The sequence below is a fragment of the Wickerhamomyces anomalus genome, assembly GCF_001661255.1.
Source record: "Wickerhamomyces anomalus NRRL Y-366-8 unplaced genomic scaffold WICANscaffold_2, whole genome shotgun sequence".
In the NCBI taxonomy this organism is placed as follows: domain Eukaryota; kingdom Fungi; phylum Ascomycota; class Saccharomycetes; order Phaffomycetales; family Wickerhamomycetaceae; genus Hansenula; species Hansenula anomala.
This window is the reverse complement of record NW_017567111.1, coordinates 686,314-698,464: the sequence shown is the minus strand read 5'-3', so window position 1 is coordinate 698,464 and position 12,151 is coordinate 686,314. Positions and strand designations below refer to the sequence as shown.

The following is a 12,151-nucleotide window of genomic DNA, read 5'->3' as shown; positions in this document are numbered from 1 at the left end:
CACTTATACTCATTTACAAATTCACTTATCTAAAAAATTGCACTCTAATAATTTTTTTTTTGTATACAATAACGTTATTTCACTTATACTCATTTACAAATTCACTTATCTAAAAATTGCACTCTAATTTGTGATTCTAATTGAATCTTAGATGCATCAAAAAAGCTAATAAAGCTGTGTAACAACTGTTTTCTATCATTTCAATATTCTTCTTCTTGTAATTTACGATCCAAGGTAATAATTCTTTGAATTGTATTTGTTTATTTGTGATTTGGCGAAAGTTATCATTGTTTGAACAGCAGCATCATCAAATTTAGGTTCAATTGAACTCCATCTTCTTTGAACTCTGGTGTTCCAGATTATCCCAATGTAAAGAAATGGAGCTAACCCCGATTTTCAAGCATATTATGGTAAACACACGACTAAAACATGTGGGTTTCTGTGGGAGTGTGGCCGAGTGGTTAAGGCGCCCGCTTCAGGTACTTGGGAAGTCTGCGGATTTCTTCAAAAAGCCGGATATGCAGGTCTCTTTTAAGAGGCGCGAGTTCGAACCTCGTCACTTCCAGATACATTTTTGGGCGGTTTGAAGCCCCGGCGGTCAAAAACATTACTATAACAACAACCATGAAAGGATAAAGTATAAGTTTATTTTTTTGATAAATTATGAGTTTCGTTTTAGGTAGAGCTCTAGTGTTTGAATATTTTTACTATTAATCTATATAGTGCTTTTTTTGGCTTCAAATAGAAGTCGAATAGCTGGAAAACAACCTACAATCTGATTAAATTAACCTGTCCTGCAAAAGAAATCTTTTGCTTATTGTACATTTACAGTCTATTGATCAATCATAACCTCATGAGCGAAAAAACAATCATTGAGGTTTAGCCTTTGGACCCCAATTCTTTGTTGGGTTTTCTTGATATCTGACAATTTTCAACTTTCTTAATTTTTCAATCTTTCCACTGAGTTCATTTTTCACAAAACTAATTTCTTTACCTTCCAATTTTATAGATTCATTAGTTAAGATTTTGTAGCCTGCTCCGTTTTGATTCAATTTATTAACATCATTTGGTGCTTGAGTCTTTATATACTCTTTGAAAACTGCCCATAGGACATCCCAATTTGCATTTGTCTTTATTGCTGATGGTGTAGCATGTGTTAATGAAGCATCATATCCCAAATTACCTAAGCCCGCAATGATAATTTTCAATGGTGGGACTTGACATTTCAAAACAGATGCAATTTTTTCAGGCTTGAAATAGAAAGGTTCTTCAACTTCATTTAATGCTAAAGTTAACATACCTTCGATTCTTTTTCTTGTACCATAAGTTTCATCATCCAATTGCTTTTCATTTATATCTAAAATTTTGGAAACAAATTCCTTGTTGTGTAAAGGACCTGAATACATTGGACCTGTCAAATGATTTGTGAAACCACAATATGGACAATGAGGTCCTACAGGTGGTCCTTGTGCTAAACTATATTTCCCAGTACCATTTTCTCTAGTGGTGTGTTTACCTAAAGGTTGATTATGATGAGCTCCACATCCAGAACAAACATATGAAATCATTGTCTTTGATGCCAAATTCTTAACTTCAATTGGTGATGTTTTAACTTTGATGAAAATACGAACATAAAAATCAATTGATAATGATAATAATGGTTCAATGGTTTTCTTGTATTTAGCAGCGGTAGTACCAATCATGTTCAAGACTAATCTCAATGCTGATTCATGAACTGCATCTCCAGTTAAATTTGTACCTCCATATAAAGCATAACATTTTTCTGGATATCCGTTACCTGCCAAAACGGCAAGATCAGTACATGTGACTAATAACAACCCATCACTTGCAATGTTTTGAATAGCAGCATCAATGAAAGGAGTAGCTGTACCATAAGGATCAAGATCAATGACATGGAATAATCTATTATTGGCTTTTGATTCGTACATATAGGCATTTGCATCACCTTTATTTGATTTCAAGATGGATTTTAGTTCATTGTATTGAATGTTTCTATTGATTGAATTGACAGCTTCTTGACTGAAATCATTAGCAATGATTTGTTTTACATTTGGGATTTCTTTAGCATATCTAATAGCTCTTAAACCAGTTGCTGATAAAGCTTCTAAAATATTGATATATGGTTTGATTTCAGTATTAGCAGGTTCGTCACTATTCAATTTTCTCTTCTTATTCAAGTTTTTCTCTCCATATAATTCAGACCAAGCTCTAATGGCAGCTGTACTTAAATCTCTATTAAATTGTTGAACTGGGTTATAAAAAACATCCTCTTTCTTTGGGAAAAGAATTTCAGCTTTTCCTTCTTTCACTATATTGAAGTCTGATGAATTGATCTCGCTCATTATTTTCCTATTTCTCAAAAACCGTCTAAAAATATTCATAAACGAAGTGATTCTGACCTTTTTTATGTCAGAAAGTTGAGTACTTAATACTTGGGAAAAAAAATTTTTGTATGATGAAGATAACTGGTATGGGGCCACAAAATCACTGGAGATAGTTAAAGTGTTGAAGAAGGGAGGAAATTGGTTGTAAAAAACCCATAAGCTACATCAAATTGAGTAGCAAAATATGGAGTAGTTGAAATTTTGCTCCTTCACTGGTATTTTGTGCCATTATCTTTTAATTTCATGCTTTTCCAGCCCCGAGATGAGCATCAAACGCATTCGCGAAGGCATTTCCCAGCAAAAAAAACACGGATTGGTCAAAAAGATTTGAACTGTATGGCAAAATGAAGGGAACAAAGACGTAGAATGATATGAGTGAACTGGTGGATGAATTGATGAACAGAGACCGTGTGTTTGTGCCACAGGAGGGAATAGACACACCGTATTCAGGTGCTCCCGGTGGAGTATTTGATTATGACAATGACGAGGATTACGATGATGATGATGATGATAGTGATTACGATACAGATGATAGCTTGGATGATGAGTTGAAGCTCATAAACGCACAGCTGCAATGGGAGGAATCATTAGAGCAGCTGAAGACACTCGTGGGATTCGTTATACTCCCTTTGATTGGGAAGATGTTGGGGAGAAGAGTTGCTGGATTTGGTGAGTATATCTTATTGATTGATCAAGCTTTCCACTAACAAAGAGATCTAGTCTGGAGAAAAGCAATGGATACCTTCTACTAAAATAAATCAAATCACAAAACTATATGCATTTCAAAACACCCCTTTAATAAACATTTGACATTATAGATCCAGTCTTCAAATGAATCAGGTTATGATACGGCTTGAGTATTCTATTGGATATGTTCTTCATCAATATGTCATCAATCAATTTGTGCTCTATATTTGATAACTTCACTTGTGACGAACTTAGAATTTCTATGATTTTGGATAATTTAAGGATCAACAGCTTTATGATTGTTTTAATTAGCAGTGTAGAATCTATCTTCAATCTAGTTGCTCCTTGATCATGTATTGTTTCTTCATCACTGTTTATAGTTCTCAAGTCTCCATTCAGAAACTCTATACTTGGATCTCTGGGCAAGTTATTCTGTTGGCTTAAAAGCCTCGTCAATGACTCGTTGAACTTGTACAATTCCACAGTCAATTCTTTCCCACTTAATGAGCTCCCCAGATTCAATCCTATATTGTATAAATCATTGGTAAACCTAGAGCAAAAGTCAGTCCAAGACCATTCACAATCCAGATGAAAACCACACTCACACTTTCGAATAGTCATCATTGATTAATCTAACCTCATCTTTCCCCAACTTCACCACATTCATATACCAAATATCACGATCCTGTCTATCATCAAAATCAGTCAGTATTAATACCCACAACCAATCGAAACCCACTCACATATCGTACAAATACTTGAGCTTCACCAAGCACAGCCTGATCTTCTTCACACACTCTTTCTTTCTATGATCCTCACTCATTGCCTTTTAAATTCCATAGTTTTCATGTTAAAAGTTGATTCAATCCACCGAGCCCACTTTTTTGATTTTTTTTTCTCTGTTGGAATTTTCCAATGCTATACACATTGACGTCTATTGCTCAAGGACATAACTGAATTTGCATAAAGAAATATGGTTCAGATTGAACTGTTTCTATTCCTTGTTCTACCGATCCTGATAGTCGGTCTTGGAGGATTAGTTTACATGTGAGTCTGGTTGTGTTGTTTGTCTGATCCAGAGACGTATACTAATTTTTTATCGATAGGAACAATGAAAAAGCTATAAATAACTGGGTTGGTGAGCTCAAAAGCAAAATCATACGGACTAAACAAGTTTACCTTGGTGGGAAAGTAACTAGGACTGTGAATTGGTGTAGTGGGTGGTTAGTGCCAGTGCTTTACGTTGTGATCTTTGGTAAATTGGTGGAGTTTTTCTATACTAGATTGTATTACAAGATTGATAATCCAAACACTTTGGTATACAATTTTTTACTTTCGTTATTGATTTTGACATTCACTATTGCTATAATTGTCAAGCCTGAACAATTGACTCAGGAAAATGCAAGATTTTTCAATACTTTTTATCAAAATGATGGTGTTATTTTCTTCAATGATCAAAAATGTGAAACTTGTGAATTGTTAAAACCTGCTAGGTCAAAACATTGTAAATATTGTGGGAAATGTTTTTTATTCTTTGATCACCATTGTATTTGGTTGAATAATTGTGTCGGTAAGGGGAATTATAAATGGTTTTTTAGCTTTCTTATATTGAATGTTATAGTACTCACATATTCCTCTGTGATTTCATTCAAATTGATTGAAAAAGTTGTGAGGGAGAATAATATTGGATATGATGAGTTTACATATTATTCTGATGAGCTTATATTGTTCTTGATTAGTATCTTGTTAGATATTATGCTTGTATGGTTTGCATTTGAAACTTTTAAACAAGTTTATTATGGTATGACAACTAATGAGACTCAAAAATGGTTTCATGTACATGATTTGATCAAAACTCAAGAGTTATTCACAGATGGTGAAACATTTTATGAGTATTTACCTAATGAAAATGTGTTTTTAAGCTTGAATTTGAAAGATAACAGAGCTATACATATTCCTAAAGAAAGTTTAAAACTTGTCAGGTCAACTGAAGAAGTGAATAATATTTATGATTTGGGTCCATGGGAGAATTTAAAAGAACGTTTATATTCCTAGCCGTTTCTTCAAGATTTCTGATACTTCAATCTTTTGCACGATTCGTTGTTGTTCTTGTTGTGGCTCAGGTTGTTTTGATAAACTGGAGGCTGAAGTATTTGTAAACCTAGATTGGAGAAGTGAAGTCGCAGCATGCTTAGTTAACGGAGCTGTATCTGAATTTCCAAGCTTATATTTGGGTACATAGCCATCAGGGATTGTATTGATGATTTTGGGACTTGATGGTTGTTCCTTCTTGATAAATCTTTTATAGATAGTATCAGTAGATGATTGTTTAATGGCTTGTTGTTTTGGTAGATTTCTTTGGAACTTAACTTTTGAATCAACAGATTTCAACTTGATTTCAAAATCAGGTGAATCTTGATCCAATTCATCTTCATAATGATACTTTAGTTTGACTTTTTTCTTTTTAGATTTTTTCAGCCCACCAGCACTGGGTATATTTGAAGTCGACACAATTGAATCAGTCTCAAACCCCTTTAAATCCAATTCCAATACAGAACTTAAATCTCTATAATTGGGAACCAATTTCAAATGACCCAATTCACTAACCAAATCCTCATCATCTTGGAAATCCTTCTTGTCTTGTTGCTTAAACTCAAATCTTTTAGCCCTGGATGATCTAAAACCCCTACTTTTAAACCCACTCTCTTCACCACTATCATGCATCCCATCATACTTCAGCACCGTACCATAACTACCCTTTTGTCTTTTCCTCCCATACATCACACAGACATAATCAAAACCATCAAAACAATTCATGTTCATCTTTCAAACGAAAAAAAAAACGTCAACAAAAAAAATACTCGGAGAAAAAAAAAACAGACAAAATTTGTCACAAAAATTTTTTCCACTAAACTTTCCATTGTTCAACCACAATTCCACCACGTTAAACCCCCCAAATGAACATTCTGAAAACACTATTCAAGGCTAAAAAGGACATCAAGCTCCTCTGGCTGAGTGTTTTCCTCCGCTTGATGGCCTATGGCGCCAGTAATATCGTGTTGACACTATACCTCAAGTCACTCGGGATCTCCGAATCTTTAATTGGTGTATTCATGACGTTGACCTTGGTTGGTGACACTGGGCTCTCGTATTTGTTAACATGGTATGCAGATGGGCTAGGGAGAAGATATGTGATGATTGCTGGATCGTTCTTGATGATTATATCTGGGTTGATCTTTGCAAATTTTGATGATTTTACCGTCTTGTTAATTGCGGCGATATTCGGTGTTGTATCTCCAAGTGGTGACGAAGTTGGACCTTTTAAAAGCATTGAAGAGAGTACAATGGCACATTTGACAGCGCATAAAGATAGACCTGATGTTTATGCCCTCCATTGGCTTTTGGGGACTTGTGGAAGTGCAATGGGGTCTTTAATCACTGGGTTATTGGTTACGAAATTTTTAGATATGGGATTTACTAATGTTGAAGCTTATCGTGGCATTTTCTATATCTATGCCATGATTGGGTTGTTTAAATTGGTGCTGATGTTGTTTCTAAGTGATAATTGTGAATTGAATGGTGCAAGTTTGATTAAACATAGAAGTAATGAAGAGGCTCCATTATTGACAAATGAAATGGATGGTGATGATGAAGAAAATGAACCACCTGTCGCTTCATCATTATCTAAGGATACTATCTCAATCTTGGTTAGATTATTGTCTGTTTTCATGTTGGATTCATTTGGTTCAGGATTTATGACAAGTGCATGGGTTGTTTATTATTACAAGACTCATTTCTTGATTACATCAACTACATTGGGTATATTGTTCTTTTTAACAAACATTGTTAATTCAATTTCAGCATTACCTTCTTCAGTATTGGCTAAGAAGTTAGGACCAATAAAGGCAACTTTGGCTGTTCAAATACCAAGTGCTGTCTTTTTAGTTATAACTCCATTTATGAAGCAATTTTTGGGTGCTGCTTGTTTTACAATCTTGTTTTATTCAACAAGTGCAATGGATGTTGTTCCAAGACAGGTGCTATTAACTGGATTAATCAGACCTGAGGAATTGACTAGATGCATGGGGATTGTGAATATTGGGAAAACATTTGCAAGATGTGTTGGACCAATTGTGACTGGTAAACTAGCTACTCATGGATACCTTTGGGTTTCATTTATTATCAGTGGTGCTCTGATCTTTAGTGCTGATTGTTTGTTGGCTGTTTTGTTTTATGGTACTGATAGAAAGATACTGGAGACACATTCTTGAATGAGGTAAGTGTGATACATGTTTGAAAAGAGAAGCTATATCTTCTTGATCCAATACTTCAAAGGCATATCGTATTGTGTCAGATGTCTCAATGACTCCCAATTGTGATCGCTGTCACCGTTCAGTTAAGTTGAAGACGATCTGTTGTTAGCTTATAATAATTTTAATGAACAATGTTATGCGAAACCAATCCGTGGCACATTTATTCAAACAATCGAATCAATCAATAACACCAACCCATTCCTCTATAGCGTAGCTTCTCAATTGTTCCTTCGAGATGATATTGTCGCAAACGGATAAACATTGACCGAGATTTCGGCCGAGCCACCAACTAACAATAGCCATCACGAACTAAACCTACACTTCGCCCATTATATCAAATGATGATGGTTGAGATAGAATGGGTGAGCTACAGTAGAGTACAATCTAAGATAATAAGATATTACTGAACTGGCTTACTCCAATCAGATCACCTACCATTTCGCTCCCAATCGCTCGTATTCACGATGACTTGTGTCTCGCTATATAATCCGCGAAATGCAAGGGTCCTTCTGCTAGCTTCATTAAAGTGGAAAGACAGGAACAAGATCAAGTCACTGAATTACTTGAAGACACGTTTGCACGGTGCTCAGTACAATGACTAAGCCCATATTCCCATTATTATTTCCTTCTCATGGCTGCTTCTTATTGGCCCAGCCATCGCCAAATTGGATCCTCGTGCTTAAGCCTAGTGCACCTCTGCGTATCTCCAGAATCTCCAGAAGCATCACCAACGACACCAAAAACACCAACCACAGCCCTTTAAATACACCCTAGCTCTCTATAAACCTGTACCATTTCCCACCGGCTTCCCAGCCCTCCAGAAAACCCTTCAAAATCCAGAGTTAAGCTCATGAAATTACTTTTCTAGGCATAAAAGTTACGTAATCCACCTTGGCCTTTATACCACAAAAATTTTGAGAAAGGGAAAAAAAAATCACAATCTTTGGCAATAACAACAACAAAAACTATACAAACAACTTCAACCTTCCTTGAAGTAAATGAAGAATCATCTATAATATGGCTGTATGGGAGCACTTGAACGTATGTACTTGGTCCTTATCTCCCCCTTTTGTGCTCAGAGTTACTAACAAATCCATGTAGGTTGATAAGGCTCATATTGCTTATGCTGTTATTGGTGTGTTTTCTGCTGTTTTCTCTCTTATATCGTTATTCGTTAAAGAGAAGCTATACATAGGTGAAGCAACCGTCGCTGCTATTGTTGGTTTAATTGTTGGACCCCATTGTTTAAATTGGTTTGCTCCAACAACATGGGGGAATTCTGATTATATCACTCTTGAAATTTCAAGAATTGTATTATGTTTACAAATCTTTGCAGTTGCTGTGGAATTGCCCAAAAAATATATGTTGAAACATTGGTGGTCTGTTGCAATGTTGTTAGTACCCGTTATGACTGCTGGTTGGTTAGTTGTGGGACTTTTCATTTGGATTGTTATTCCTGGTTTAAATTTTTCTGAAAGTTTAGTCGCAGCTGCTTGTGTCACTGCTACTGATCCTGTTTTAGCTGCTGCTGTTGTTGGTAAGGGGAAGTTTGCAAGAAGAGTTCCAGGTCATTTAAGAAATTTGTTGACTGCTGAATCGGGTTGTAATGATGGTATGGCTTTCCCTTTTATCTATCTAGGTATCAATTTAGTTATCCATTGGGGGAATGGCCGTGAAATCGTTAAAGATTGGATCTGTGTGACAATTCTTTACGAATGTCTCTTTGGTTGTATCTTGGGAGTGTTCATTGGTTATGTTGGAAGACATTCTATTAAGTATGCTGAAAAGAAAGGTTTGATTGATAGAGAATCATTCTTAGCATTTTATCTTGTTTTAGCATTTGCTTGTGCAGGTTTTGGCTCAATGTTGGGTACTGATGATTTATTAGTTTCATTTGCAGCAGGTACAGCTTTTTCATGGGATGGTTGGTTTGCTAGAAAAACTGAAGAAACTCATGTCTCCACCGTGATTGATCTATTGTTAAATTTATCATATTTTGTCTATTTTGGTGCTATTATTCCATGGCCTCAATTTAATAATCATGAATTAGGTTTAGATGTTTGGAGGTTAATTATCTTGTCAATTGTGATCATCTTTCTAAGAAGACTTCCTGCGGTGTTGGCTTTAAAACCATTTATACCCGATGTGAAAACTTGGAGAGAAGCTTTCTTTGTTGGTCATTTTGGTCCTATTGGTGTTGGTGCAGTGTTTGCAGCTATTTTGGCTAGAGGTGAATTAGAAGGTGCTCATACACTGGAAGCTACACCTTTGGCTCATTTACCAGATGAATCCTCAGAATATTATCAATTGATTGCAGTGATCTGGCCTATTACCACATTTTTAATCATTACATCGATCATTGTTCATGGTTCCTCTGTTGCTGTTATCACTTTAGGTAGACATTTGAACACGATGGCCATTTCAATGTCATTTACAACAACAAATGGTAATGGTAATTCAACTTCTTGGATGTCTCGTCTACCAGAACTGAAATCAAATGGTCGTTCATTCTCATTACATCGTGTTGATACAATGGCCCCATCACTGGCGAGTGGTAATGGTCAACTATCTCAAGCACCAACAGTGGAAACAAGTGGTATACCTGCTAGACCTGCAGGTGGTATGGAGAGAAGAAAGAAGAAGAGTAAAAAACATGGCAAACATAGAAAACGTGGATTGGGTCTTAAAAAAATTGGATCTCATCATGCTCAAGATCGTGATGATGGTCAAGTTGATAGTGAAAAATTGTTGCGTGAAAGAGAAGCAAAAGCTGCTTCTTTTGCGTTAGGTGGTAGACCAAAACAACAATCTGATCAAGATCCTGATAGTTTTGTTAATCAAGGTATCACTCCTGCTAATACATTTTCTGAGAAAGTTCCATGGCCAACTTCTGGTGATGACGAAGAAGCTCAATTACCAAAACCTCAACATGAACCAATTGAAGAAAGTACTGAAAGTGAATCAGTTGCTGAAAAACAAGAATCTTCAGAATCTGGTGAAAATTATGAAAGAAATAGAAGACCAAGTGCTGCTTACACCGAAGGTAATCAATTAATTATTGAAGATCAACATGGTGAAATTCTAGACACTGCTAAAATGGATGTTCCAGAAAGAATGAAGAGAAAACAATCAAAGCAAAGTTCCAAGAAAACATCTGCATCCAAACGTTCCAAGAGTCCAGCTTCTTCCTTATCTTCAATCACTAGAAAATCTTCTTCAATCCTTGAGCGTGTTAATTCAGGTGGTAAAGCCAATCCTAAATATACTGCTTATAAATTGGATAATCAATTAGTTATTGAAAATGAAGATGGTGAAATCATTAGAAGATATAAAATCAATCATCATAAGACAACTCAACAAAGAAGCAGAGCCAGTACAATGGCTGGAGGTATTGGTAAAGCATTATCTGCTGTTGGTATTAAATCAAGCTTGGGTGAAAGTCCAAAGGAAGCTGCTGTTGATCATTTAGCACTGGAGCCTATTCAACAGCCTGAACATCCTGAAGATGAAGATGTTGATTCTGAAGAAGAAGAAGATAGTGAATTAGAAGAACAATCTCAAGAAGAGGATGATTCAGAAGAGGATGATGACGATGATGATGAAGTTGAAGATTCAGAAGGTGAAGAACAAGGAGGTATTGATGACGTTGAAGAAACTGAAGTTGAAAGAGCAAGAAGGTTAACTGCATTAGGTCAATTTGCTGCTCCAAGAGATGAGGAAGATGAAGAGGAAGGGGTCCAAGTCCAACCAAGAAGTCAACCAGTAGACCAACAGCAATCTTCAGCTTCAACGACAACGGGTACAAGTTCAAAGAATGTGGTTAAGGCTCTAGGTCGTGGGTTCAAGAAACAACAAAATACGCCATCTGTTCAAGATTATGCGAATATTAGACCAACTAATAGTTTAACATTCCAAGAACCTAAAAAGGGGTCATCATGAAGCTAATACTTCATTGAGTCTTTGTCATTTTCACAGTTCGTGTTTTTTTTATTAGTATTATCATCATCATTTCATACAAGTTATTTAATTTACAGCACAAGCATTTCTTATAGATGTTAGCAAGTGATACCTTCATCTTCATTTTTTCAGTTTGCAATTGGGTTAATTTACAGTGAATTTATTGTTTATCACACAGTTTGTGACATTATTATCTGTGTGTTTTCAACATTAGGGTTAGACGTTATTTTGTTTAATACAAGGGTTATTATATCAAATTTGTACACATGTCACCGATTATAAGACAAGGCCTCATGAAAGTATTTACTGTTCGATATTTATTCAGTCTAAACTTTCTCGGACCTACAAATCATGATATTTTCCCACGTCATAAACATATATTTTTTTTTTTTAGTTGATGTATTTGATGAACTTGGATGAGGAATGCAATTACGCACGAACCGCTTGGATTGTAGGCTTCTCGCTATGTAATTGGAATTCAGGCTTCCTTATAATATCCTTCTCAGCCAACTGAGGAACCTATTCTCCACCACGGAACAGTGGGGGACTCGCCTCTTGTTGAGGAATACCCACTAAAACTCACCCTAAAATCAGGGATCAGATTTGAACAACTACATAATTTAACAATCAATGAATTAAATTATTTTAAAACATCTAATATTTACATGAATATATAAATATTTCAAATATATAGGAATAAATTAAAACACACACAGTACCTAGCAAACGAAACTAAGCTTAAATTCAAAACACCAACGCTTAAAAGTTAAAACCATAGCATCACGAGCT

General features: G+C 35.6%; 6 protein-coding genes and 1 non-coding gene across 7 annotated transcripts; 4 read left to right on the top strand and 3 right to left on the bottom strand.

The window, feature by feature from the left end:
* The first annotated feature begins 443 nt into the window (after window positions 1–443).
* WICANDRAFT_t49 lies at window positions 444–565 on the top strand. Its single transcript has one exon. It is a non-coding gene; the product is annotated as a tRNA-Leu (tRNA).
* A 304-nt stretch (window positions 566–869) lies between these two features.
* TRM1 (tRNA (guanine26-N2)-dimethyltransferase) lies at window positions 870–2,392 on the bottom strand (the record flags this gene model as incomplete). Its single annotated transcript, XM_019184089.1, has 1 exon — window positions 870–2,392. The coding sequence occupies exon 1, from the start codon at window positions 2,361–2,363 to the stop codon at window positions 870–872; it is 1,494 nt and encodes a 497-aa protein (XP_019040050.1). The 5' UTR covers window positions 2,364–2,392.
* A 384-nt stretch (window positions 2,393–2,776) lies between these two features.
* Window positions 2,777–3,112, top strand: MIM2 (Mim2p; the record flags this gene model as incomplete). The annotated part of the gene is made up of 1 exon (XM_019183169.1): window positions 2,777–3,112. One exon carries the CDS (start codon window positions 2,777–2,779, stop codon window positions 3,110–3,112), a length of 336 nt encoding a protein of 111 aa, XP_019040049.1.
* A 309-nt stretch (window positions 3,113–3,421) lies between these two features.
* WICANDRAFT_77514 (uncharacterized protein) lies at window positions 3,422–3,915 on the bottom strand (the record flags this gene model as incomplete). The annotated part of the gene is made up of 4 exons (XM_019184564.1): window positions 3,422–3,462; window positions 3,503–3,642; window positions 3,698–3,781; window positions 3,836–3,915. 4 exons carry the CDS (start codon window positions 3,913–3,915, stop codon window positions 3,422–3,424), a joined length of 345 nt encoding a protein of 114 aa, XP_019040048.1.
* Window positions 3,916–5,172: 1,257 nt separating this feature from the next.
* Window positions 5,173–5,926, bottom strand: WICANDRAFT_67507 (uncharacterized protein; the record flags this gene model as incomplete). The annotated part of the gene is made up of 2 exons (XM_019184088.1): window positions 5,254–5,926; window positions 5,173–5,200 (listed from the first exon to the last, which is right to left on the bottom strand). The coding sequence occupies exons 1-2, from the start codon at window positions 5,913–5,915 to the stop codon at window positions 5,173–5,175; spliced, it is 690 nt and encodes a 229-aa protein (XP_019040047.1). The 5' UTR covers window positions 5,916–5,926.
* A 123-nt stretch (window positions 5,927–6,049) lies between these two features.
* Window positions 6,050–7,363, top strand: WICANDRAFT_28661 (uncharacterized protein; the record flags this gene model as incomplete). The annotated part of the gene is made up of 1 exon (XM_019181522.1): window positions 6,050–7,363. One exon carries the CDS (start codon window positions 6,050–6,052, stop codon window positions 7,361–7,363), a length of 1,314 nt encoding a protein of 437 aa, XP_019040046.1.
* A 976-nt stretch (window positions 7,364–8,339) lies between these two features.
* Window positions 8,340–11,647, top strand: NHA1 (Nha1p). The gene is made up of 2 exons (XM_019186210.1): window positions 8,340–8,446; window positions 8,507–11,647. The coding sequence occupies exons 1-2, from the start codon at window positions 8,423–8,425 to the stop codon at window positions 11,342–11,344; spliced, it is 2,862 nt and encodes a 953-aa protein (XP_019040045.1). The 5' UTR covers window positions 8,340–8,422; the 3' UTR covers window positions 11,345–11,647.
* Window positions 11,648–12,151: the final 504 nt, after the last annotated feature.